Genomic DNA, 27,211 nt, shown 5'->3' with positions numbered 1-27,211 from the left:
GCCAAAAATGAAATAGATGTAAAGTTCAGTGTTCTTGAATTTTCTGTCAGGTCAGTGGCAGGTTGGGGAAGACTACTACTGTACATTTAGCAAAACAAAACTATAAGACCATTATTTTACAGGATAGGAAGAATAAAGTCTGCGTAGAAAGCAAGAGAATACTGACAAATCATCAATCTTTAAAAGCTCTTTGATCTGCTTAGATGAAGTAGCTTCATTAGTTCCAAGTGCTGTTTATTATTATGGATGTTGGGCAACTTTTCAAAATGCTTAAAATGATATTTACTAGGATTAAGTTTGCAAACATCAAGTCAATATAACACATTTGGATTTGGAAATATAATAGAATTTCAACATAAGAAGCTCTGTATATTGTTATAAAATAGGTGCATAACAGCATTTAAACATTTCTGGCATCTCTCCATGAAAATTCACATTAACAATTACCATAGTAACGGACTGTCTAAACTTTCACACAATTGTATTCACTTACATGTTTTGAGCCTTATGAATTCAGTATGATGACTTTTGAAAGATTCCTTATTTCTGGGCTCAGTTTCTCTTGCTTGTTGTGAGTGGTTCCAATCATTTATTAAAAACAGCCTAGATGGTATAGTCTTCAATTCCAAAGCATTTTGCCAGATTCTTTCTGAATTTAAACCTACCTCTGATAGATCTTAATTCAATCTTATTAGTGTTGAAATCATTTTTTTAAAAGATTTTATTTGTTTATTCATGAGAGACACACAGAGAGAGAGAGAGAGAGAAAGAGGCAGAGGGAGAAGCAGGCTCCATGCAGGGAGCCCGATGTGGGACTCGATCCCGGGATTCCAGGATCACACCCTGGGCTGAAGGCAGGCACTAAACCATTGAGCCATCTAGAGATCCCCTGAAATCATATTTTTATAACTATCTAATCGGTCAGTCATATATCATATGTTCAGTACTAGAGTAGGCATAAAAAGGATACAAAAGAATTAGGGGGAAAAAGTTCTGTATCACTGGGGTTATAATTGTTCAGGGTAAGTCAGTACAAAATGAACCATAAATTATGAAATGCAATTTATGAGTGCAGTAGAAGGAAGGGAGACCTGTGAAATCTGCATATGGCAGGCTTTGAATTGGGTTTAGAGGATTAGAAAAAAAATCTGAGGGCAGTGATCTCTTTAGGTACTTCTTATCAGTAGCCTTGTCTTAAATGGAAAGGTACTTTCTCTCTATTCTTTCTTATATCATATTGCTGAACCTCGATTTTTACCCATTCATTTCCAGAATTCCACATTTTAGTTATTTTCTTCCAACCTCTGGAAAACCATGGAAAAATAACTCAAGCTATGAATATTCAGTATCTCCCAAACATTTCATAAACTTATAGTATTCAGTATCTCCCAAATATTTCATAAACTTAAACATTTACACTTGTTGCATTGACTATGGCAAAGACTGTGAAACCTTTGCTTTGAAAGCAGAAAATTATAGAAATATACCTTGGCATCTCAGTTTTCTTTTCTATCTCTCAGATTTAGATTTCTATACATATTTTTAATTGCTACCGATGATTGGTAAGAATAACAAGCCTACTTTTGAATGGGTAGCAAACTAAATTAGAGCCTTTGGTCAATGTGAAGGACTCTGAAGACTGTCCAAGGGAACTTAAGATTATGCAGTAGATCATGGAGTGCTATGTAAAGGACAACTTCTAAAAGGGACTGAGAAGGAAGGTTTTGGAATCGAAAATGCTTGATTCTAGGATTAAGAACTCATAGGCAAAGAAGGATGATGTATGGTAGAAAATAGGGGCTAACTATACTAAAGGACATGTCTGCATTAGCGTGTAAGATTGGTTAGAACATGCCTACTGTCACAGTCCAGGGTGGAACTGTACTGAAGCATCCCATCTCTGTTTTGGGGGAAGAGGTCAGGGTTTCCAACAGCTTTAGCTATAAATATAAAAAATACTAAGTTGTCTATGTGTGTGGTTGTGAAGAAGTTGTTCACACTGAAAGACCAGCCAGCTCATCCCAAGCTAGTTTCTTCTCTTTGTCATCAAAAGATGGGCCCCTTCAGTGAGACAGTAGTGTAGGAGAGAGACTAGACAACCCTGTAAGCAGATAATTAGAATAAAATGTAATATGTCCTCTAATCAAGGTATGAATCAATGCTAATGAAAAAGGAATTCCTCTGTCAGTAGGATACCATGAAAGCTTGATGCAGGCAGTGCCATTGCTGGAGTACTCTGGGTGGACAGGGGAGGAAGAATGTGTAGGAATATTGAAAGAGCATGGCTGAATCAGTATTCTCACATGGAAGCTTTGTGGTGTGTGTGTGTGTGTGTGTGTGTGTGTGTCTTTTTCAGAATTATGTGGGATGTGAATAAAATTATAATTATTATTTATTTATTTTTGTGTGTGGCAATGTGATCCAGTGGCTTATTTTCTGGAAAATCCCTGTGACGAAGGTGAGATGTTCATATCATTCCAAGATACCCTATTAAGGAAGATCAGAGTTCTGTAATTTTGTAGGGCAGAGAAGACAAAATATAGGCCTAATAAAGTACTCTACTTATTATCTCTGGAATTTTATTGAACTAAGTTGAACCATTGGTCAAAGTTCCATACAACATTCATTTTGTCTTTAAGTTTCAATAAGAATTATAATTTAAGCTCTCTGGGCTTGGACCTGGTTGGTGGTGACATGGCCAAATGCACTAAGAAGGTCGGAATCGTGGGTAAATATGGGACCTGTTACGGGGCTTCCCTCAGGAAGATGGTGAAGAAGATTGAGATTAGCCAGCACGCCAAGTACACCTGCTCCTTCTGTGGCAAAACCAAGATGAAAAGGCAAGCAGTGGGCATCTGGCACTGTGGCTCCTGCATGAAGACTGTAGCTGGTGGTGCCTGGACCTACAACACCACTTCTGCTGTCACAGTAAAGTCGGCTATCAGAAGACTGAAGGAGTTGAAAGACCAGTAGAAGCTCCACCATTTGAAACATTGCTAGCCTATAATAAATGGGTTAATTTATATAATAATAAAAAAAGTTATAATTTAAACAAGTAGTATAATTTTTTTAATAGGAAAGGCTGCATAGGTAAAGAAAATGTCATCAGCAATGATGAATACAGTGTGGAAAACAATACATTTGTTTTCATTTTATCAGATAAGTATAAAAGGAAATGCTAATAAGAATGAGTTTCCTTCTAACATCTTGACAACTCCAGCTGCTTTTCTTTATTGATATTAATTTACCACTGAATTGAAAATAATTTCCTAAAAATCAAATCCAAATTAACTAAAAGATTTTCACTTAGCATGAGTGAGTCAAAGAATTGGGAAATTAAATGAGAATTTTAATAAAGCATATACATGGAATAAGAAGGAAAATGTCATGAGACCTCTCTTTATATGCTTCTTTGAAGTCTAGTGCCCCAGGATTTGTTGAAACATTTTTTACCAATTCATGTAAAAGAGAAGAGTGAAATAATAAATGTAAAATCAAAGTTTATATTAGAGCTGAAGCTACACTATTTGATTATATAGTAGAAGAAGCACCTGAACTGTCTAGATTCTTAACACATTTTCCTGCTTCTAATCTTTATGTCTGTCTACCCTGTATTTCATTGAGTGGCCAGGGTTCTCTTCATAAAACAGACCTGGTCATTTCATTTCTTGTATTCAAAGCCTTCTATGACTCCCATTTTTTTATGGGAGTAATATTATCTATTTATCTACCTATCTATCTGTCTATCTATCTATCTATCTATCTGCATCTCACATTTTATCCATCCTTTTTTGCTATGGGCATTTGGGTTGCTTCCATATCTTGGCTATTTACTCTTAAATATAGAGAGCTGGTAGTTGCCAGAGGGAAGGTGTATGGGAGCATGTGAGTGGGTGAAATAGATAAAGAGGATCAAAACTACACTCATCTAGGGTCGCCTGGGTGGCTCAGCAGTTGAGTGTCTGCCTTAGGCCCCGGGTGGATCCTGGAGACCCAGGATCAAGTCCCAGGTCCGGCTCCCTGCGGGGAGCCTGCTTCTCTCTCTGTCTATGTCTCTGCCTCTCTCTCTCTCTCTGTGTCTCTCATGAATAAATAAATAAAATGTTTAAAAAAATACACTCATCTATATGAGCATTGAGAAATGTATAGAGTTGTCAAATCATTATATTGTATAGCTGAAGCTAATATAATACTGTATATTAATTATACTTGAATAAAAATAAGTAAATAAAAAGATGACAAGAAAACCAAAGCAAACTTCTTTTTTTTTTTTTTCAAAGCAAACTTCTTAACCAGTGATTCTAAGTCGTCCACAATCTGCCACCAATCATTTTTCATAGCTGTATCCTATATTATTCTACCCTACCTTGGCCCAGCCTACTCATCTAGCATCTAGACTATCCTTATTTCTAGAATGAGCTTTCATGACTCTCCATCCAGTCTTCCATCAGCCTGGGAGACAAGCATTTCCTTCGATGTTCATTTTGTTGAAATGTTACTCATCCCTCAAGGCCTTGTAAAATGTCCCCCTCTCTCAATCTGTTCCAGACCAAATTTGTCATTCTTTCATCTGTGGATTTGCAGTACTGTTTTGTTGTTGTTGTTGTCGTTTTCTATTATAGCAATGGAGACTTTTATCCTAGATTTTATTGAAAAGTTCTGATTTCCAGTGATCTATTGTCAGACAGTGTTTCAATAGATTTGGTTTTGAATGTATGTTCTTGATGATTATGGTATTTATGTTATGCCTGATACATTTAAAATATATATATATACAACTGCTTTTCCACCCTCTTAATTTTATCTTTCTGGAAAAAGGTAACATACAAATAAATCATTATTTATAAATCAAATACTCTGCCTTTCCCTTTCTATCCCCCAAATGTAATCTGATTAGTGACTCAGGCCTTTGATATTCTGTCTCTTGGTCTGTCTATGTCTCTGTCTTGGTTTGGGTTTCTCTGTTTTTCTCCTCTCTTAATGTCCTTGATAGTTTCTAGTCCCATTCATATGCAAAGTAGGAACTCAATAAGTACGTGTTGAATTGAAATGAATTGATCAAATAGGAGAAAAAGCCAAGCTGGTTAACTACACCAGTGATAATGTCCCTGAGGCTCCTTCTGTGAAGAAAGCTGGATGATTACAGAAAGGGTCGGGGAGAAGTCCTGGCCTGTGTAATGCAAGTGCACAAGTGCTGAGAACAGTATCTGGCACATGGCAAAAGTTCTGTGTTATTATTTGAAGGCAATTATCAGGCTGTCTTCCTCTGTAGGTTAAGCATTCTCATTTGACATGATTTCCAGACCCCTTGCTCTGCTCTATGTCTTCCTCTAGCTTATTTCTGACTCACTGATGTTCTTCTAAGAATAGGATAACCTCATTCGGTCACAGATTCTTGGTATATGTGTCTAATCAATCCACACTGTGTGAGAATTTAATGGGGGGAAGAAAAGATCTTCCCTTCCCCTCCCATCCAAAGCTAATCTCCAACTAAAATTTATCTCTTCCTTCAATTACAAATGTAGTCAACAAAGGGCAATAGGATTGCAATACTTGTGATTTTGTAACTAAGAGAAATCACAGATAATTTTATATCTCATTATAGTTATTATAGATATTTGAAATTTTTATAAGCTCATCTCTATTTCAAAATTAATTTTTGGTATTTTATCTGCAGCTAGATTATATATGAATATATCAATGGTTTTATCATTTTGATATTTTAATATAATTTCCTTTAATCCTCTAGATTTTATTTTATGCATTTAAAACCATTAATCTGAGAAGAATTACACTTAGCCAGACTGCTAAACAGCATGAAAAGGGTAAGAAACATGGTCTAGTAAAATTTAGAGCACATGAATAAGAATATAACATTTACTTCCATTAATGCAGGCCTAGACTACATATCCTTTATGATTTGAATCATATATATAAATGATATATATTTATTATATATATAAATATATATATATATATTTATATTTTATATGGTTGAGGAGTTTGCAACAATGCAACATCCAAATCACCCAACCCTACCTACTCCCCAAAGGTATTGGCTATACATTCCCCCAAATATATCTAGATCCAGGTCTAGAGAGAGACAGTTATTGAGGGGATGGAAAAATTCTCCCTTTTCCCTTTTAGTTTTTTTGACTCGTCTAATAATTAAATTGACATAGATAGATTACAGGAGAAAAACAAATTTAATTTCATAGGTATGAGAGCCTAGTAAAAAATGTGAGACTCAAGGCAGTCAGGGAATTGAGGCTAATGTGCCATCCTAGAATAAGGTATGGTATAGGGGCCTCTTCAAAGGGGGAGGAGGGCAATTTACAGGAAGGTTGGAGCAGATGTTTGGTAATCAGGTGTTTGCCCTGCCATGCAGGTACATTTTTTAGATTAAAAATAATAATAATAATATCTCTGGTAAAAGCTTCTGTTCTAGGCCAGACCACCTATCTAAATTCTTTTAGCTAGTTATGGAAGAAGTAAAAGTTTTTTTCTGAGTCTGCTGGGCCTTGGTTGGTTCCAGCTCAAAATAATCCACATGCCAAAGTGGCACTTTTTTGGGTAGCATATATATTTTAGTATACTGTCACATACAATCCACATTTTCTTACATGTACTGCTCTGACTCTGCACTGACTTTAAATAGCCAAGTCATATTCTTAACTTAAGCTAGTTTTGTGGTCAAGAAACTTTCCAAGGGAGCGTAGCCGGCAGCATGCTCTGGCCCTCGTCCCCCTCCCCTCCCTCTCCCTCCCTCCCTGCCCCCTCCCCCCAAAAAAAGAAAAAAGAAACTTTCCAAAAGTTTTCATTTCTTTTATCATTCAGTCCTGTTTTCTTCCATCATAAATTAAGTCAGTGTTGCAGTCTAAACATTCTTTTGGTATAGAATTATTTTATTATTATTTTAGTATTTTTAATTTTTAAAAAGATTTATTTGTTTATTTATTTGAGAGAGAGAGAGAGAGAGAGAGAAAGAGAGCACAAGCTGGGGAGCAGCAGAAGGAGAGGGAGAAGTAGACTCCCTGCTGAGCAGGGAACCAGACTCTGGGGTTCTGTCTCAGGACCCTGAGATCATGACTTGAGCTGAAGGCAGCCACTTAACCAAATGAGCCACCCAGACGCCCCAGAGTTTTTGTTTTTTTTTTTTTTTAATTTATCACTACTAATTTTAATCTTGTGAGTTTTGTTAGATTGCTATAACCTAATCAAATCTTTTAGAATTCTAAATATGCTTTCCAACATATTAGTGGTCACTCTTTGTGTAATTGTCAAAAGTCCTTAAATCATTCAACAATCATGTATTGAGTGACTGTCATTTGTCAGGTATGATTCTAAATACTTTACATGTATTTATTCACTTAGTCCTTCAAGCATCTCTCTGAGATGGATCCTATTATAATCTCCATTTAAAAATTAGTAACAGAGGCACAGATAGGTTAAGGAACTTGCCCAGGTTTTTTGGTGTATAAGCCCCTCACTGTGAATGTAAATGAACATATGTCAGGCCAAAGAGTAGATGAAATTATTGGGTGCAACTAGAAACTGTGAACAGGAGGTCAAGGAAGCTGACTTAAAGTCACTATATGGAGGAGTAATTCGATACACTGTATCAAAAATGAATGAGCTCATTATCCCTAGTTGCAGTTAACAAGCCCCCAGACACCTGCCTATCATGAATGTTTTGAAGAGATTTCTATGAGGTGCCTGGATGGTGTGGTCGGTTAGCGTCTGACTCTCGATTTCAGCTCAGATCCTGACCCAGGGTCCTGGAATCCAGCCTTGTGTCCGGCTCCACACTAAACATGGAGTCTGCTTGAGATTCTCTCTCCTTCTCCCTCTGCCTCTCCTGCTTGTGCTCTCTCTCTCAAATAAATGAATGAAATCTTAAAAAAAAAAAGGGGGGGTATTTCTGCTTTAGCACAAAGATGGATAGATAACCCTTAGGTCTCTTTCTACTCTATAGTTCTGTAGAATTGAGTCAGATAAATTCCTTGACTTCTTTTTCATAGCATTATTTCCATGTGCAGTGCTCCTAATTCTTACTATTTTAATAAATTATTTTTAAAGTGTTAAATTTCTGTCACTAGAATTGACTATTTAAAGAAATAATAGTTTTGGTCCATTTTAACCATGAACAGAAATTGGGACATTGTTTTAAATGTATTTCCTCGCACAAGTAATCATGGCATCCACATGACTTTGAAACTGAGTTTCAAAAGTGCGTCAATGGAGAAAAATTCTGTCAGGGCTTGTCCCTCCTGCTAGACTCCCATGGTTGTCCTCTTACCATATTCCACCTCCAAACCTTGCAAATGTGTGGATCATACCTTAGACATGTATTTAGGACCTTGCCCTAGGACTTTTTCTGGGCCACCTTAATCCTAATGAGAAGAAAATAAGAGGAACCATCAATCAAAGGAACCTTTTGTTGCTTACTTTCAGACTGACATGCTGGCACTCATTTGACCTGCCACATTTTTCTGTCCCTGGACATGTTTATTACCAGTATTGAATTGGTCTTCTGGCCAATTTTATTATCACTGAAAAGCCAACAATAATCCGAACCAGATTTTCTTTGTGCTGGAACATAATCAACAATACCAAGGCTTTTGGCAGGGCTGTAATGCCTTCTGCAGTATTCCTCCCCTGAATTCTACAGATTCCCACGTTCAGCTTCCAGGAAAGGGTCAGGAAAAGTCTGGCTTACTGGAGCAGAGAGCTGTTGACTATGGAAGAGGACACATCTCATAGCTTTTCAGTCCTGACCAGGTCTTTCTTCTCTATAGAGCAAGAGGTATAGTCTCTTCTCATTTTCAAATGCCTTTTGGTTGTTTTACAAGAATCTCACTGTAATAGCTAAAATGATGGTTATGTTGATGGCACTGGAGACAATGAAAAGAAATCACTCATAAGTGACCAACAGGCAAAACTAGTACATGTTGGTGTGGCCATGCAAGTTATTCACACCCAGAGGTTGTTCTGATTGGTTGGTGTGTTATTTTGATAGTTCAGCACCCTACTTGCCTTTAATCTTTTAGATATCACTACTATCCACCTAAAGTTACTTTCTGTTAAGGTAACTGGATCCCCATTCAGCCCTGTAGCTTTATGCTTTAGCATTATGCAAATATTGAGACTCTTGGGCTGGAAAAATCATAGGGAATGGCATTAACATATGACCTACCCATGCCATGACAATCCATTAATGCCATGTTTCATTTTACTCAAAGATAGAACCATTCACAGTAATTTTATTGGCTCTAAAATAATTTCACCATGTTCTTCCCAGATTTTTTCTTATTGGACTGAACAGTGTCAGAAGAAGCAGTGCAGTGTGACTACAATCTTTCACTTCTATCAGGATTTTTCTTCTGCCTTCTTCCTGGGTACTGCTGTTCTTCTATTATCATCACCATTTCTTAACTATTGATCTAAATATCTTGGGCTAGACATCTAGGTGTCTGTGTCTTTTTTCATGTTAATTACCAGTAGATTGGGAAGCAAACACTCAAAATTGCATGGAATGGATACATTTCCTTGGCAAATATGTCAAGAGATCATCATTAAATCCATCAAGAAATACTTGGTGAAATACTGGACCAGCTATAATTCCAGACCATGGTACAGAAGATGAAAGATAAAAATATTTCAGGATGCCTGGGGGGCTCGGCCGTTGAGTGTCTGCCTTTGGCTCAGGGTGTGATCCCGAGGTTCAAAATAAGTCTCCTATCAGGCTCCTTGCAGGGAGCCTGCTTCTCCCTCTGCCTGTGTTCCTTTCTCTCTCTCTCTCTCTCTCTCTCTCTCTCTCTCATAAATAAATAAAATATTTTTAAAAAGAATATTCCTCTACTTCCACTGAAGCCATACAAATTTTTTCATCACTTTCTCTTCCCTCTTCCTCAGAGAACTATGTTAGTTTTGTTCTCTCTTAACACTAATGAGCTCATTCTTCCACAACATTTATTCGGATAAAACCATCAGGTTGAACTGATTTCAGGATACTATCTTTTATTAATTTGACTTTTAACATCAACTAAAACTTTCCCACAAGTTGGATGAAACAGTGTCTCTTTAGTTGAAGTTAGAAAAGGACAACATGTCTTTGAAAATGCTTTGGCATTGTGAAATCAAAACAGATTAACTTTGTCTAAGAGATGGAATAGGTGATAGAAATTTTCTGTGCATGGGAACATTGACGCTTTTAAAATTGTAGTTTAAAATCATCCAAGTAGTGAAAAAATATTTTTAAATCCAGTATAGCATTATAGAGATACCCTTTTAGATCTGATGCTTGGTTTGTGATTAAGGAAAGAATACATCTGGGTGTTTGTCATGCATGATGAAAATTAATGTGCTTTCTTTTTTTTTTTTTTTCTGGCTATGTGTTGGTTAATTCTAGAATCAGTAGAATCCATTTATAACAAAAATTAGTATTTATAGGGGTGCCTGGGTGGCTCAGTCAGTTAAGCATCTGCCTTCAGCTCGGGTCATTATCTCAGGATCCTGGAATTGAGCCCACTATCTGGCTCCCTGCTTGGTGGGGTGTCTCCTTCCCCCTGGCCCTCTGCCCACTCCCTCACTGCTCATTGTCTCTCTCTGTCAAATAAACAAAATCTTAAAAGAAGAAGAAGGAGAAGGAGAAGAAGAAGAAGAAGAAGAAGAAGAAGAAGAAGAAGAAGAAGAAGAAGAAGATCTATAAGCCAATTATATTGTGAATTTATATTTATTTAAAAGGCCCCTAGTATAGGTAAAATGCAGTTAGAGAAATAAAAACCAACCATTTTTTTTTTTTTTTCCAAGAGAGGAAGGTTTATTGGGAGTGACTGGTCATGGTATCAGTGCAGTGCTGTCCCTCCCCTAAAAACCAACCATTTTTGATATCATTTTGAGAGTGAACTTACAATCCAGTATGAAGAAATAAGGTACCTGCATTTGTCAAAGAAAGCTAGCAATATGATGTGTGGTAATTGCTAAATGCATAATGTTAAAGACTCTATAAGGAGAGGGAAAGAGACAGAGGTTCCTCCCGGTGTTAAGGTGTTAACTCAGAATTGGAGCCATATGAGCTGTATCTTACACCATGGAGAAAATGGCAATAGGGGAGGCTAGAAGGAAGTTAGGACAGGAGTCTGAGGATGACACAGAGAGCATAAGCAAAATAGAGATAGGAAAATGTACTCAATATTTGGGAAATAGCATGCAAACCTATTTTACAGTGCAGGAAGATTGACATGGGATGGTGGCTTTCCAAGTTTTTGAGAATAAATCACTTTTTCTTAAAAGAATGTATATATGAAAAAAAGAATGCATGTATGAAAATCCTTATATTAAAAAAATCCATGAAAATGAGATGATCTGAGTGAAACGGGGAAACATAAAATGGCAACTTCTGGAGAAGCAGATAGAAGTTCTTACTTTCAGTGTGGATTTATTAGAAAGCTTGATATTTGTGTCCTCCATCTTTTTGCCTGTTTATCTCTCTGCGTTTTGACTCTGGCTATGCCAGACTCTTACCTGGATTTTAGACTCACACTTCAGATTTATACTCTTATTTCTAGATTTTAGCGTCCACTTGGACCCTTGATGCTCTGGGTCTGTCTACCTGATTCTTCACCATTTGTCCTGACTTTGTTTATTCCATCTATAGCTTTACCAGTTGTAGATAAGTACTTTATTCAAGAAAACCTATCCATTTTGAGGATGATGTCATGATACAAGTATTGGGTAGTAAGAAAGGAACTGAGGAGGCTTCCCTGGGAACAGAAAGGAAAGGCCTTTTGCTTTATAATGGGAGACTGAATAACACTTGTGATGGATTAGGTGTAGAGAGTGAAAGAGTTGAAACAAATAAGACAAGTTTGGGCCAAAATGGGGAAAGAATGTGCCATAATAAAAGTATTAATAACTACTAATATGCATATAGCCTTCATGGTCTACAAAGCATATTTCTTTTGTGTTCTTTTATTCACCCTCCTAACAATCCTGTTAAGACTTTATATTCTTATGCTACAGAAGAAAAGAGATCAAGTGCTTTGTTCAAGGTCATACTACAAGTTATTTCAGACTGCCAATTTAACACGAATCTTAGGACTATAGATTTATTCTTCAATTCATAGTGAACACCTGATACTGTACAAAGCAATAAAGGTATCTTGCATTTGTTTTCCTACTGGGTTCTGTGATGAGGGGCACATTTACAATGTTGTAATTAGTCACATTTAACACAGGGTTAGAGAAGGCATGGTATGCATGTCGCGTAGCTTTGTCTGCACTGGTGAAAGACATCATTAATCAGTCATCCCGTCTTTCCCGCTGAGCCTGGATGCTGCCTCACAGTCTCTCTCAATATATTACTCTAGGCAAGCACTACTAATAAATCAGAGTTGTCTGAAAGTTGAAACTCGTTTGCCATTCTGGCACTAGAATCTTGAAATGACGCATATGGTCTGGTACAAAACTCAATAAAATGATATGCTTGGTTTCTAGTCCCCCAGGATAGGCCTGCCTATTCCCACATCTGAGGCCAATTAACTCCTTGAACATCAAATCAGACTTGTTAAATCTGCCCTAATCAAATGCCTGCTAATTGGACTTATATCTTGATTTGTGGACTATGACCCTACTTTTGACTCAAGGTCTAGGAACAAATGACCTATCTTGTTCCTCATTTCCAAAGTTCTGTTTCATAAGCCAGTTCTTCCAAGCTAGGGGATGGTCATAAGTTTTTCCCTCTATACTGAGAGACTAGAGCCCAGTTCCCATTGTCCAGTGCTGTGACTTTATCCCTATATCACTTTTGCATTACTATGAAACAAACTGTTGTTGAAAACTGACCTCTGTGCTTTCAGAACCCAAATAACTCATCCAGACAGTTTGGGATAAAGAGGAACGATAGCTTTATTGCTTCTCCAGGCAAAGGAAGCTGCAGCAGGCTATGGCCTTCAAAATCTACATGCCTGCCTGGAGGAAGTGGGGTGGTTGTAGGAAAATACAAGATCTAATCCATTTTGACAGAAATTGTGTATGTGTTATCAGCCTCCTTCCTCATGTCTTTAGGATGGTACCGTGTTCCTGAAACAAAAGACTAAGAAAGGAGGAGGAGAGGTTTGCAGCAGAGAGGAAAAAGGTTATTTTGAAATCAAGCTTTGCTGTAGCATTAGTGCAGCCATTTTGGTTTTTGTTCAACTTTATGCTTTTCAGCAGTTTCAAAATCATTCCTCAAATTTTACAGGCTTGAGAAAATAACGAGTATTGAACATGTACATAAACCTATAATTTTAGTAGGGCTTTTCCTGAAAACAGACTCCTTTCTGTTCCATGTGGTATAAATAAGCTGCTTTTGTTTTGTTTTCCTGATTGCCAGTAAAATACAGTTTTAATTTCATAACTTAAGAAGGAATGGTCATGAACTTGAAGTCACTATGTAACCCTATCAATTCAGTCTAAGTTTGTCCGAGTACAGAGATGAAAGCAGTTGCAAGATATGGCCTAACAATTGCTAGATAGATTTAATAAAATGATTATAGATATTGAAGGGAAGCAAAAGATGTCATCCAAAATATGCCACCTTGGCATAACAATTATGGTTAAACAATTAAATAGCAGGGAAAAAGCTCTGAAAAATGAGAAGTTAGCCTTTTTAAAAGACATTTACATTTATAAGGGAAACTCCATTTGTAAGGGTGTCTCCTTCTCTGTACGGAAGAGAAGGACTCTAAATCTCTAGTGACTTATCAGTGGACAAGATACCACTTAGATCTACATAACGACAATACCCTTGTTGCTTTGCTTGGTAACCTCATATAACTGCCACTGCACCCTCACCCCCCTCTGCCCCCCCCACTCCCATCTTTGTTTTGACTTTAGCTAGAGATGGTGTTTAAGGTGGTGGCTTGAGTCATTTCAGGAATGTGGTTTAGTTTTCCTAGGTATCTCCCATGTATATGGGTGGCATACATGTTAGTAAACTTATGTTAGTAAACTTATGTTTTTCTCCTATTCTTTTTATTACACGGGAATCTCAGCCAAGAACCTATGAGGGTGGAGAAAAATTATCCCCCCCCCAAAAAAATGCCTCTTGCACATTGAAGATCCACTTTTAAGATAGTTCATTCATATGGCAGTTAATTAATCCAGGGGCAATGAGCTGAGGTCTTTAGTTTCTCTCTACATGAGACTCTGCCAAGTTGTTTAGGCTTACTCACAGCATGGTGGGTGGGCTCCAAAAGCAAGCATGGCTTGAGCACATGACATTTTTTAATCTAATTTCAGAACCACTTTAGCCGTACTTTGTTGGTCAAAGCAGTTATAAAGGCCCACCCAGATTTAGGAGAGGGAACATAGACACCACTTCTTAATGGGGGAGTAACAGTTCTAGAAGAACTAGATATTTGAAGATATTGTTAAGATAATCTCTGAAAAAATGCAATCTGTCACAGTCTTCCTGCAAGACTATTGCTTTTGCCCATTTAGTATCTGGCAGATTATGTTGCCCACTTTCTAAAATACCGATCTTCTGCCGGCTGCTGGCTTTCCTCATGACCGTATGCCTGGATCGCCATTCAGTGGCCCACTGTTGTTTATCTTGATGGTACCATAATATATCCTTCTATTTATAATTCCTTTTACTGCCAACATTTGGCATATCCCGGAAGGTCTTTCTGGACCTGAACTTCTACTATCTTATCACCCAGAAAGCCTGGAAAAATAAGATACTTGAGAGAAAAACCATGCATTTTGGAGCCAAAATGACCTGGTTTCAGGTCCTACCTTATTAACTGATTTCTGGGAAGCTTACCTCTTTTAGCCTCAATTTCATCTCTAGCATTTTTCCCCTCTCTCATTTCTTATATTTCTGGTTACTTCAAGTTATTACAGTTCCATTACATCTAAAACTCCCCCTGTGTGGAATGTAACCTCTCCTTCTTCTCATGGTGCAGGTTTTTATCTCGAGTAACTTGGAGTGGTGAGAGGATCTGGTCTGTCCTTTCACTCTGCTTTCTACTCATCACCATGGAGAGGGTGTTGAATTCAGTTGAATAAGGTTTGGCTGTGAGATCCTTCTCCCTCCTCCTTTTCTGAGTCTGGCTTCAGTGGGATCAGAGGGCATAAGGGCCATGGGACATAAAGAGAAGAAGTGTCTGGTCATCTGTGAATCATTCAGAAGCATCTCAGCCCCCATTCTGGCTAGGCTGGTTTTGTCTGCTGCTTGTGGGCTCTATTGAGGGTAAGCTTGATTATGGAAGTGACAGTATCCAACTTCACCCTAGCTTCTTGTCTGTGAGGTCTCCTTGAGAAAGGGGCAGCATTACCTCCAGCCCTCCAACAGTTGATATCCCCACCCCCAACAACTGTTACCTTGACTGGCCATTGGTCATCTGGATAGTCCCAAACTATTTCCCCTACCCTCTGTGCTTCTTCATGTAGCACTAGAAAAACCACTGAGGGGATCATGGAACAGAAGTGGAAATGTTAACCTATCCTTTGTTTCCCAAACACTTTATCCTATGCACTCTCTTAACCCCTTGTCTTACCCACATCTCTATTTACTCTCTGAGTGGGCTGCCAAAGCAAGTGTAGCTATTTCAGTAATACACAGTTGAGAAGCCAGCACTAGGCCTGTTGTTCCGAAGCTTCAGGACATACACACTACATTTTCCCAAGCACTGTTTCACAGTGTTCTGCTTTGATGGTGCCATTGAGGTGGGCCTGTAGCAACCACAGCTGGAGGCATCAAGCCCCAAGTTTGAGGTTTTCAACTGCTTCTTTTTGCAAACTACCCTGATCTATATGAGTGAGTCCCTAAGAACTTTCTCTATCACTTGCCTTTGTTGGGGTGGCATCCCACCAGGAGGGCTGTGGGCATCCCCTCAGGAGGGATGTTATTACCATTTCCACTGCTTTTTGTTTTTATAACCTTTCAGCTCAGCTTCCGAGTGGTACTTTATTCCCCGTTCCTCATGTGTAGAAAATCTCAGGAAACAAAGAAGCACAGCTTTGGCAGACTTTCATAAGAGCAACAGCATTTTGTCTGAGTCTAACAAGAGTTGAATATAATGGTAAGCCTCTCCAAAGTGTGCCCCTAGTCAGTGCACCCCATGTGATGCTTACTCTGAATACTGAGGCTGTCTATCTCTATGTAACCAACATGCTGTTTGGGGGATTTATTTATTTTTCCCAAGAAAGCATGTAAATCATTGTCTGCTTCTATTTAAGTTAGATACTAACAGCTTCCTTAGAATTCTGAGCATATTGAAATACTAGCTGTGAAAGCAGCAGTGAAGGAAGCTGTGCATTGTTAATCCTTCCTGTGACAGAACCATCAAAAAGCAAGCCTTGAAGGCTCGCTTATGAGGATGGTGTTTCCTCCACCCCTTACCAAGTCTGTGCGTGGGTATGGGGTGTCCTTCCTGGCAAGCCTGTAAGCTGTCAAAGCTGCAATGGCTGCTATTTTTGTAGTAAACTGATTATTAGCCTTCAGTGAATATTCACAGTTCTATTAGCCAAGACCCCCACTGTTTCTCAGGGAGTAAAAACTGGGTAGACTTCCAAATTTCTGTGCTTACTCTGTGCCTTAACAATGGCCCCAGGACTGCTATTTTCAACTGAATCTGGAATGAGAGATCAATTATATTCTCCTGCTTGTGTTTGCCAATTGTATTTGCCAGGTTTTTTTGCAAATCATTTCTAAAGTTGTCCAGCCTCAAATTTTAAATCATTGGTGCTGTGGATATAACGGACCCCATTCCAGGTAGAACTGAACCCTGTTTCTGATCCTTCTGACCCTGACTGGTGAGTGATAAATGTCAACATATAGGTTTGAATGACATGGTGTTTTTTAAGCTGTTCTAGTAGCTGCATCTTCTTCAGCTTCTATAATGGAAATTTAGAATGTTGTGTTAGATGGCCTAAGGTTTATGTCATTTTCATCCTCTTCTCTTTCCTGTGGAAAATTCCCTAAAGGGTTCATAAATTGCCTTGCTCGCTGCAGCACACAGGGCCTTCTATAGTTTTGCCCTAGGACTTTTTTCCCCCCATCTATTCTACAGCACGTGCCCCTCCCTAAGCCAGGATCATCTTATTCCAATATCCCAGAATAGGCAGGCAATAAGCATTATGGTACTGTATTACTTTACTAGTTTGACTACTTTGGGATGTTTCATGGGATCTAGCCTTGCCATCCATCTGATATTCCTAACTACACTGATAAACCAGGGTCAACATGATTCCTATATATGAATAACCCTGAATGTTCAGTAAACTAGAATTGATGTGTTGAAAGCATGAGATGACCATTTGACTCAGAGGATGGAGATTTGGAGGAGAAATAGTGATAGGTGTGGAGAAGCAAATTCTATATGTATGCCCTTCCCCTTCTTTGGTGGGAGGTGAGTTTACAAAGAGCAGAAAGACAATACATAGAAGGGTACTGGTTTCTGCAGGCCTGGAGGCTGTTGTGATGGGAACTTCATAAACTCCAAGGAAGCTGTGCACTTGGGCTCCTGACTTACTGGTCAGCACCGGTACAACTTTTTCTTTTTCCTGCCTACTCTTTTCACCTCTGGTTTCCTAAACTTTTTTGATCTTCATACTCACACAGTGATAGCATTGAAAGGAGAAACTGGTAGTTGACTTTAGTTCCATTTGGAAAATAGTATGAGCTTAACTTTGCTTTGGGGTTTCCTTATGGACAGAACTGGCCCAAGGCAATCCATGCCACCATGAAATGTGTCAACTGTACTTACCTAAGTTTCTCTTTTCTTCACAAGTCGAATGTTAGAAATCACATCTTGTTTTATTTTGTTTTCTCTCTCCCAATTTCCCCACCTGATTTAAAATCTACTCCATTCATTCCTTACATATTTCTTAAGCCTTACTATATACAAGGATTGTTCTAATCTTTGGTAGTAAGATTGTGAACTAGACATAGCTCCATTCTCATGTACTTTGCTGTCCAGTATGATAGCCACTAGCCACATGTAGCTATTTAAATGAAAATTGACATAAAATTGATTTTCTCAGTCCTTTGAGCCACATTTCAATTGCTCAGGGGCCACATGTAGCTTGTGTCTGCTGTATTAAGACCACACAGCCACAGAACATTTTTATCACCACAGAAAAGTCTATTGGGCACTGCTGGTAGACTGTAATGGAAAACAAACAAACAAAAATCCTGTTTATCTTTTGCCTTTTATTGAACACATATTATGTGTCAGGTAGTAAGCTAAGTGTTATGCACACATTTTATCATTTATTCTTGTCAATATTCTGATGAGTCAATGATTCATATTCCATTGCACAGAAGAGAAAGATGAGGCATAAAACATTTAAGGACTGTCTGAAGCAGAATGTTGTAACAAGTTTTTAAATATTCATTGACTAAATGGATTTAGCTATTTAGATCTCATACCTGAGGCAATGAATGAACTTCATATTCAGATCTCAATTAAAGGATATCTAGAATACTGATCTATAAGTGGATTTCACATCTCTGGAATAATCCCAAAATTTAGTATCAGTTTATTACAGCATCCACATATGACTCCAAACATACTGCAATTAGTATCCACTCCTGTGGAAGAAAATAGTAACTTCAAGAGAAGCAAAACAAAACAAAATAAAGCAAAAAAAAAAATTATTGTTGGTACAGGCCCTGTCCCCACTAAATAAGTCTTGAACAAGTATTTAAAGAATATGGTTTTAAAGAGATATCAAATTATTAACCTGCTCAGAACATGTATCTTGGGGGGAATGACCTTTTTTTTTTGCAGTCTAATGAAGAATGTAAAACATTACGATATGATAAATATTTACCCACTGCACTCATATAGACTCATAGAGATTCTGTATTCTAGGATACAGAATAAGAAGACATGATTTCAAGGAAACTTTTGACAACTAGGAGAGAGAGGAAATTTACACAATTAAATATAACACAATTTATATTTCGGAACATATAATAGTGGTAGAATATATTATTGTGTCATATTAAATGTTATATAATGAAACACTTTTTATAAATGCTGTAGATACATAAAAGACAGCTACCAACCGGGGGGGGGGGGGGGGCAGGAAGTGAGGCTGGGTGGGGATTCGTGAAGGCTTTATAAAAGTGGTGGGGTTTGAGATGACCTGTAAGGCTGCAGAGAATTGAAAGAAAGGATATCCCAGGCAGAGAATCAGCAAGAGCAGAGATTGGGAAGAGATTGTTCTGGAAATGGTGGTGTCTGCTATGAAGCACTGATGGATCAGGCTGAGACAGATTGCTGAGGACCTTGAACTGGTTATGCTGAGGGATGTGGGGGTTCTTTGATGGACAATGAATGTGCGTGCCCATGATATAGAGAAATCAAAATGAAGAATTACCATCTGAAAACATTCATCAGGTGGCAAAAAATAAACATTTATGTATTTTTTTTGTTTAGGCAGTAACTATTCTAGTTTTCTCATTTGAATAGGTAAAGACTGGTTATGGCTCATGTTGATGAAAACACACAAAACAATCAAAAACACTTTGGAGGTAAGAAGAATGCTTTTCAGCTTTAACATTATTTAGTTTGTTAATAGTTCACACCCTGTGAATAATGCAGGAGCTGCATCCTATCTTCCTTCCTTGCCACTCAAAGTGCAAATTAGGAAGTTCATCTCCTTAAGGTTTGAGCTTGATAACTGACAGGTACAGATTCCCAGGGGCAGCAGTTAACTTCCTATAAACTGATATAAGAATGAATCGATGCCTCTAGAAGGGAAAGTTAATATGGTAGGTGAATTAAATTCCCTTTGCTCCAGAGAAAGGATTTTACTTAGCTATCTACTACCCTCCAGGATCTGTGCTTTAGAAATGTCTGGTGCAAAGCATGTCACCTCTGCTTCCAGACCAGCCACCTAACACTGAGCATTGACTCAAACTGTACTAATAAACTGCATGCATTACTGACAGAATGAGAAGATCTGATTCACACCTACCAGGGCTCACTCCCAACCCAGACAGAGGTGTAAGTTCCATCATTAAGTTTCAAAAGTACGAGGCTTACCTTCTAGAAAGTTCTTCTGTGGCCTCATGGGTCTTGCATCTCACTCTGGGCTATGGGCACATAAGCCTCATTCTTCATCTTACTGTTTTCCCAATTCCTATAAGAAAAGGAAGACTAGAAGAGTGACATATATTAAAAGAGAAGTAGAGCTGAGCATCTAAATAAAGTGCTTGAGAGTTAACTTGTGAGTATATTACATAAAAAGGCAAACCAAGAAATAGAAATCCAAAGGCCAAACACATTTCATTTCCCTACTCATTCTGCCTGGCCCAAAACCTTCCCATCTTCCTAATATACTCTCCTTCTTCTGAAGAACTGTTCCTCCTCCTTTTCAGTTGTTGTGTTCCAATGCAGATAACCAGTGGGAGGCCCCAGCTTCTTAACCATGCTTTGTGATCCTGGATGTAGTCTTGACCCAAGTCCTTCTTTGAGATGTTTCAAGCTATATATAAGAAAGCAAGAGGAAAAAAAAAAAAAGAAGAAGAAGAAAAGGCAAGAGGAACAGTTTCTTTCTAGTATTGCAACCTTGAAAAGTGGGCTTAGGTGGAGGTTATATTTCTACCATGTGGAAAAAGTTGGACTGGGAGAAGGTAGCCATTGTGCAGAGAGAAGTATGGATGAAGAATGGAAAGAAAAAGTATTAGAGACTTGCAAATGCCTATGTCATTGCCCCTGACAAGTTAAATCTATGTGCCTACCACAATTATTTAAAAGCCCAGTACCCAACCAGTTAATTTTTATTTCTAACTTAATTAAGATACCTTTCTATCACTTGCAACCAAAATATTCTTTATTAATACAAAAAAAAAAAGAGGCTGTACATGACCTTTTTTTCCCCTTTTATCTTTCTTTTTAATTTATTTTATGCCCTGTGTAGGGCTCAAACTTACAACCCAGAGATCAAGAGTCATATGCCCTACTGACTAGGCCAGCCAGGCATCCCTTCCCTTTTATCTTAAATCAAATCCCTACATATCTCAGATATTAAGTAGGTCCTGTATTGAACTCTTCTTCTCTTCTAAGCACCTTCTACTGATGATAACTTTCCATCTCTTTAATGTTTAGGCGTCTTTAATGCTTCAGCGAAACTTGTGAACCTGTTAAATTCCCAAATCTGTAAAACTTCTGTGTGGCTATGCTAGACAAGGTTTGATTTTCTTACTTGCTTCCTCACATCCACAGACAAATTTCTAAAGAATGTTGCCTTTGAGTACAATAAATTCATAAGCCTGGGATCTAATAGCTGAACAAACTGCATTGTGGGATTAAAAAAAATTCTTAAATGCTTCATTGGTTACCTTTCATCAGTCCCCATGTCTTACTCTCTTTCATTAATTATATTATAGCTGATTCACAATAAGTTATTAATTTTTTGCATTTAAAATCAGCTCAAGGGATAGTATTTATTTTTTCTGAGTAAAGCAGATATCTAATTCATTTTTACAAGGTTTTGATTGTGTCTGAGTTCTTTATTAAATCACCTCTCTTTCTTTGCATTTGTTCTTAGCAGTTGCCAGGCAACTCTTATGATACTTGGCAAAAATATTCTGAGAGGATTTTTTTTAGAATAAAATTAGTAGAGGCATAGACCCCTTGTAATGATGGATATTACAGTTGTTCAGATGTAAAATGAGCCACTATGAATGAGAATTATTACTTAATGGTATACTAAATGGGACTTTCTGTCCAATTGTAACCCGGGTCTCCCACCTACAGTTTGCCTAAATTGCAAAGAATATCTTAATTTCTGATTTTAGAAGAAAGTGAGGTTTATAAAAAAAAAAATCACAATGACTCTTTTATTGAGTTTAAAAAGGTGAATGATGATAAATGAATTTGACCAAGCATTTTCTCTCAGATTCAGACTGCTGCTCCTGGCAAAATGGCTCCAGGAAAAGCAATCTTTCTATTTCACATTTCCTGTTGAGAACCAATTGTAAAGACCAAGGCGGGGATTCAGTTTACTCTGGTTTCTTCTAGAGGCAACTCCATGTAAGATCTTTCTGATAATTAATATGCTATCAACCCTTCTAAACAAATTGTGTAGAAGAATGCTGAGAGTATCGGTAAGAAGACCAAATGAGATAAGGTATGTGGAATTGCTTCTGACACTGTACTCCAGATTTAGACTTCTTTTGTAACAGTGCTGGTAGTTGTTATTTTAATGTTAAAAAGAACTCTAGTATGAAATGTTTCTGGGAATGACTTCTATCTCCTACATATAATTCTAGAGAGGATTGTTAGGCTTGGCCCAACGAGGGGAAAAGAATAGTTGAGTTAATGGATATTCTCGTTCAGAAACCAGATGGATTTAGGAAAATAATGCTGTGTCATTAATAAGAATAACCCTTTATCTCTGCTCTAATCCCATTCTCTCTGCCTTCATTTTGAGTTATGTTTAATCTCTTTCATTTTTCTATATATAGAATTTCTCTGTTAGCCAGAATTTTTCCTTGAGTGTATAAAACTGTCCAAATCTATTCCATCTTAAAATTAAAAAAATATGAATAAGCAATTGTGTCTTAATTATTTGCCCCTTGGCAGGGATGTCCCCATAGCTCGCCTTCATTTATATAATTGGTTTTCTTGCTATGTGGTGGCCTTCCATTTACTTCTCTCAAACAATTGTTATTTGGTTTTCCTTCCCCCTGAAAGGGCTTTCTCTAGCAACTAAAGCTGCTGATTCAATTGACTTAGTTTCTCTACAGGATTTGAAACTTGCTTTCCCTTCAATTTATTTGAATCTTTATTTTATTTTATTTTGAGAGAGAGAGAGAATGCATGTGGGGAGGGGCTGAGGGAGAGGGGAGAGAATGTTAAGCAGTCTCCACCCTAATGAGGAGCCCTACATGTGGGGCTTGAGCTCATGACCCTGAGATGATGACTAGAGCGGAAATCTAGAGTCAGACCTGATCACCCAGGCTTCCCTCTGAGTCATTTTTTTTTTTTAAGATTTTATTTGTTTCTTCATGAGAGATAGAGAGAGAGAGGCAGAGACACAGGCAGAGGGAGAAGCAGGCTCCTTGCAGGGAGCTTGACGCAGGACTTGATCCCGGGACTCCAGGATCGCGCCCTGGGCCGAAGGCAGGCATTAAACTGCTGAGCCACCCAGGGATCCCCCCCACTGAGTCATTTTTAAGGGCACTTTCTAATCTAGCTATTGTTTAAATATTAGTGTTGCTCAAGAGTCTGATTTGGGCACCTTTACCACCCCACTCTACATATCCTCCCTGAGTGATTTAGTTCACTCCTGAGGTTTCTATACCATCAGTTCCTTCATGACCCCAAATGTGTGTGTGTGTGTGTGTGTGTGTGTATGAGAGAGACACAGAGACAAGGAGAGACAGAGAGACTTCACCCCACACCTCTTCCTTACTTAGCTACAGAGCAATTCAAACTTCTTTGAACTTCTCAGTGTGTGTGACCTAAAAACACCTAAAATTTAACATGCTTCAAATGAACTCATTCCCTCCAGTACGTTTTCACATTGTCCTTGTTCCCCTTTTCACTGAATAGCATGATATTCGCCTAATTTCCCAAGCCAAAATTCTGACCTTATTCTTAACTCCTCTCTTAATTTCCCAGCTCTATAACAACTCTCCATCAAACTGGAGTATTGGTCTCATAAATACTTTTCAAATCTGTTTTCTCCTTTTCAACCCTATTGTCTCTACCATAACACATTTATAATCTCTTCCCTATCATTTTATCAGGGCCAACTCTATCATGACTCTTCCCCCTTACCTTTGTGTGAATAGGGAGAGAGTAACACTGAGGGAAAAAGAGCATTTTTCATTTTTCATAGTAGTATGTGGATAATTTTAAGAGATCATATTATATAAAAACAAATAAACATAGCTGTGAGTTAGAGAATGCATCTGGTTTTCCTAGTGAAATATCAGCAAGTGAGCATATTTGAGTAGGAATACTAAAAAGCATTCTTTTTCAGGGACATGGAGGGATGGAGTTTTTCTGTATCCATCTGGATCTCCTGAACTTTTTTATGGTTCATATATTCACCAAATCCAAGGAATTTAAAAAGTCCTTCTAAAGCAGGGCCTGACTTTTAAATGTGATCATCTAACTGTTCTAGTTTACAGAAGTGGAACAAACTTCCATCTGTTGCCTTCTTGAATGGTTCTGCATTTCTTTCTCCTGCCAGAATTAATTATGAATGATTCTTGAGATTCTTGGTACCTGGCCTGGAAGACAAAAGCTGCAGCATTCAACCCTACCTTCTCCCTGACACAGAGCAATTTAGTAGTTACAGGGGCATTTGGCATTAGAGAATTGTGAGAATATTCTGGTTAATTTAAAACATTTCAAAGACTACATCCTGCTAGTAATTGGTGTAACCTCTGCTCATCCAGGATTTTTAGCTTGTTGATTAACGTGATCTGGTAGTGATTCCTGTATTCACAGCGTGCATGTGTATGCACATAGACAGTTACTGTCATGACAAGGGGATTTAAATGCGATTTAAATACAGAGGCAGGTCAATATCAGGAAACTGATGAGGCCAATATACCAGAGGTAATGTTGCTTCTCAGTGTATTAAAAAAAAAAAAAAAGAAGAAGAAGAAGAAAAAGGGTTGTTCTTGATTAAGCCAAAAGTTTATTCAGTATAGATCTGAAACTCTTTGGAGAAACTGTTGGTGAATTCTCACGGGCTGAAAACAAAATACAATAGATTGTGAAACAAAGAGAAGATAAAAGAGAGACAGTGAAACAAAATATAGAAAACAAACTGATGGTTATCAGAGGAGAAGTGGGTGAGGGCATGGTGAAATAGGTGATGGGGATTAAGGAGGGCACTTGTGATGAGCACCAGGTGTTGTATGGAAATGTTGAATCACTATATTGTACACCTGAGACTAATATTACACTGTATATCAAGTAACTTGAATTTGAAAACTTAGAAAAAAATAAATTTGTCAGTAAAAAGAGAGAGAGAGAAAGAAGAAAGTAACTCGAGGGAAACAAGATTGGAAAGTGATTATAGATTAAAAACAAAGATATATTCTTGCACAAAATAATGGGAATACGTTTTGGAAACAAGATAATAAACTTTCCATTATTAAGAGAAAGAATTTTTAAACATTTTTCTTTTCTCTATAATGCCTGCCTTGCTGAAGCAACATCTGTGTATATATGTGTAGTTCCTCTATATCTACATCAAGATGCCCTCCTCCTTGAGAACTACAGTGTAAGATGCTATATTGTATATAGAATCTCAGTCCTTCTGTATCTCAAGTAGTAAGACATTTTTTAAGGATCATGAGATGACAGATATGCCTTGAACTTTTCCAGTAGATTGCCATTTCCCAAATTCAGGGCTAACCATAATTGTTTGTATTGTCTTCAGTATCTAAGCACAGCGATGCACATTAACTTGAGGTGGGGGTGGGAATTGAAAAACAATGGAGAAGGAAAGAATATATCCAGTTCCTTTCTGGCTCTTTTCCCCTTACTGTTTACACATGGCAATATTTTTAGCCTCCCAAATCAAGAAGACTAAAGATTTCTGAAGATTTATCATTTAAAGTTCTCCTTTAATGTGTTAAAATCAGTAGTAATCTTTCATTTTTTAACACATTAGAGTTTACAAATATTTTCATTCTTATTATCTCACATGAGCAAACTGAGACTTACTGAATTAAACGGCTATACTAAAACCACATCATTAATAATTAGGAAAACTCAGGATTAAACTTTTCTTCAGACATGAGTTACATGCTTTTTCTACCACACCATGGCTTGACCATTGAGTATATGCCATAGAACCTAACTGTGATGTTGTCCAGCTGTCTCAGGTTATTATTTTCTTTGTTATAGTTTCATGGTGAACATACAGATTTCCAAAGTGGACCAGGAAAACAGCAGAAGAGAAAGAAGAAAAGTCAAGCTGGGGATACCCACTAGACACATTGTCTAAACGTGGTGGTGGTGGGGGGCGGGTATTGGCAGATAGAAACGGTCTGTTGCAGATGAGAGTAATCTATTGCCCCAGCCTGGCTTCATTTAGGACTGTAAGACTACCTGGATGATTTCCTGTGACTTAATAATAGTCAGTTCAGGGACACCTGGCTGGCTCAGCAATTGGGCACCTGCCTTTGACTCAGGTCGTGATCCTGGGTCCTGGGATTGAGTCCCACATCAGGCTCCCTACAAGGAGCCTGCTTCTTCCTCTGCCTGTGTCTCTGCCTCTCTGTCTCTGTGTCTCTCATGAATAAATAAAATCTTTAGAAAAAAATAATAGCTAGTTCATGCGCTAATTTCAATTCTTCCTATGATACCCAATGGTCTGCAATGACAAATACTTTTGCCCAAATTCTGACTTTTTATTCTCCCTAGGGTTTTATCTCTTAATACTAGCTTTGTATTCTTACTTCTCTTACCTTTGTCTGAAATACTAATATAAATCTCTAACTTTGACTTAAGATCACTCCCCCAATATTTCACTCCAGTTTCATGATTTTATTCCTATTGCTCAGTTCTAGTATATGATAAACACCAATACTGAGAACTCTTTAGCGTTGTGAGCAGATAAGTTTCTTGCTTCTTTTAATGCTTTACTAGTCTCCCGATATAGTTTTATTTTTATATTGTTTGTTTGTTCCCCCTTAAAAATCTATATTTGGCCTACAAGGAATGCAAAAGTCTAATAGGTGAAAACAATGTTTGGGATCATCACAGATTTTGATTGCAGATGTCTTAAGGTTTCTGACACTGACTCATTACTTACCCTTGGGGCCCTTGACCCTCTATCTACCCTCGAGCAGATCCACCTTTTTCTATTCTGTTTTACTGATGTTCTTCATCTGATTTACTTAAAATAAATATAAAGTGTTCTGCAACCTTATGAAAACAAACATTTTGAAAACCACTAATTAAATCCAATGTTCTATTTTATAGGTGACACATTATTGCCCTGTGTTTTAAGCAGCTTCCCTAAACTTTTGATTTAGAAACAACTCCAAATTTCTCACCTGGTGGGTTTCTTTTTTCTTTTATATACCTGTTTTTATAATATATCCATCAACCCTATGGACCTACATCTATGTCAGTGTTCGTGTTCTTCCTTCATGCTTTTGTTGGGCTTTTGTGACCAAAACAAAAAACAAACAAAAAAAAACCATTGCCAGACAACTATGATAGTGTGTAAT

The 27,211-nt window shown here is 37.8% G+C and overlaps 2 protein-coding genes across 6 annotated transcripts in view; both read left to right on the top strand.

Moving 5' to 3' along the window:
• The window catches only part of LINGO2 (leucine rich repeat and Ig domain containing 2), a 1,117,067-nt gene that overhangs the window by 324,034 nt on the left and 765,822 nt on the right, over window positions 1–27,211 (top strand). The gene's annotated exons all lie outside the window — the stretch shown is intronic.
• LOC106559486 (60S ribosomal protein L37a-like) lies at window positions 2,461–3,047 on the top strand. Its single transcript, XM_038552585.1, has one exon. The coding sequence runs from the start codon at window positions 2,695–2,697 to the stop codon at window positions 2,971–2,973; it is 279 nt and encodes a 92-aa protein (XP_038408513.1). The 5' UTR covers window positions 2,461–2,694; the 3' UTR covers window positions 2,974–3,047.

Source organism: Canis lupus, chromosome 11, assembly GCF_011100685.1.
Source record: "Canis lupus familiaris isolate Mischka breed German Shepherd chromosome 11, alternate assembly UU_Cfam_GSD_1.0, whole genome shotgun sequence".
Classification (NCBI taxonomy): Eukaryota; Metazoa; Chordata; class Mammalia; order Carnivora; family Canidae; genus Canis; species Canis lupus.
The sequence above is the reverse complement of the archived record's forward strand: the minus strand, read 5'-3'. Positions and strand labels throughout refer to the sequence as shown.

Excerpts from the sequence above, each read along its gene's own strand:
- LOC106559486 (XM_038552585.1), top strand. The coding sequence starts at position 2,695 with ATGGCCAAATGCACTAAGAAGGTCGGAATCGTGGGTAAATATGGGACC.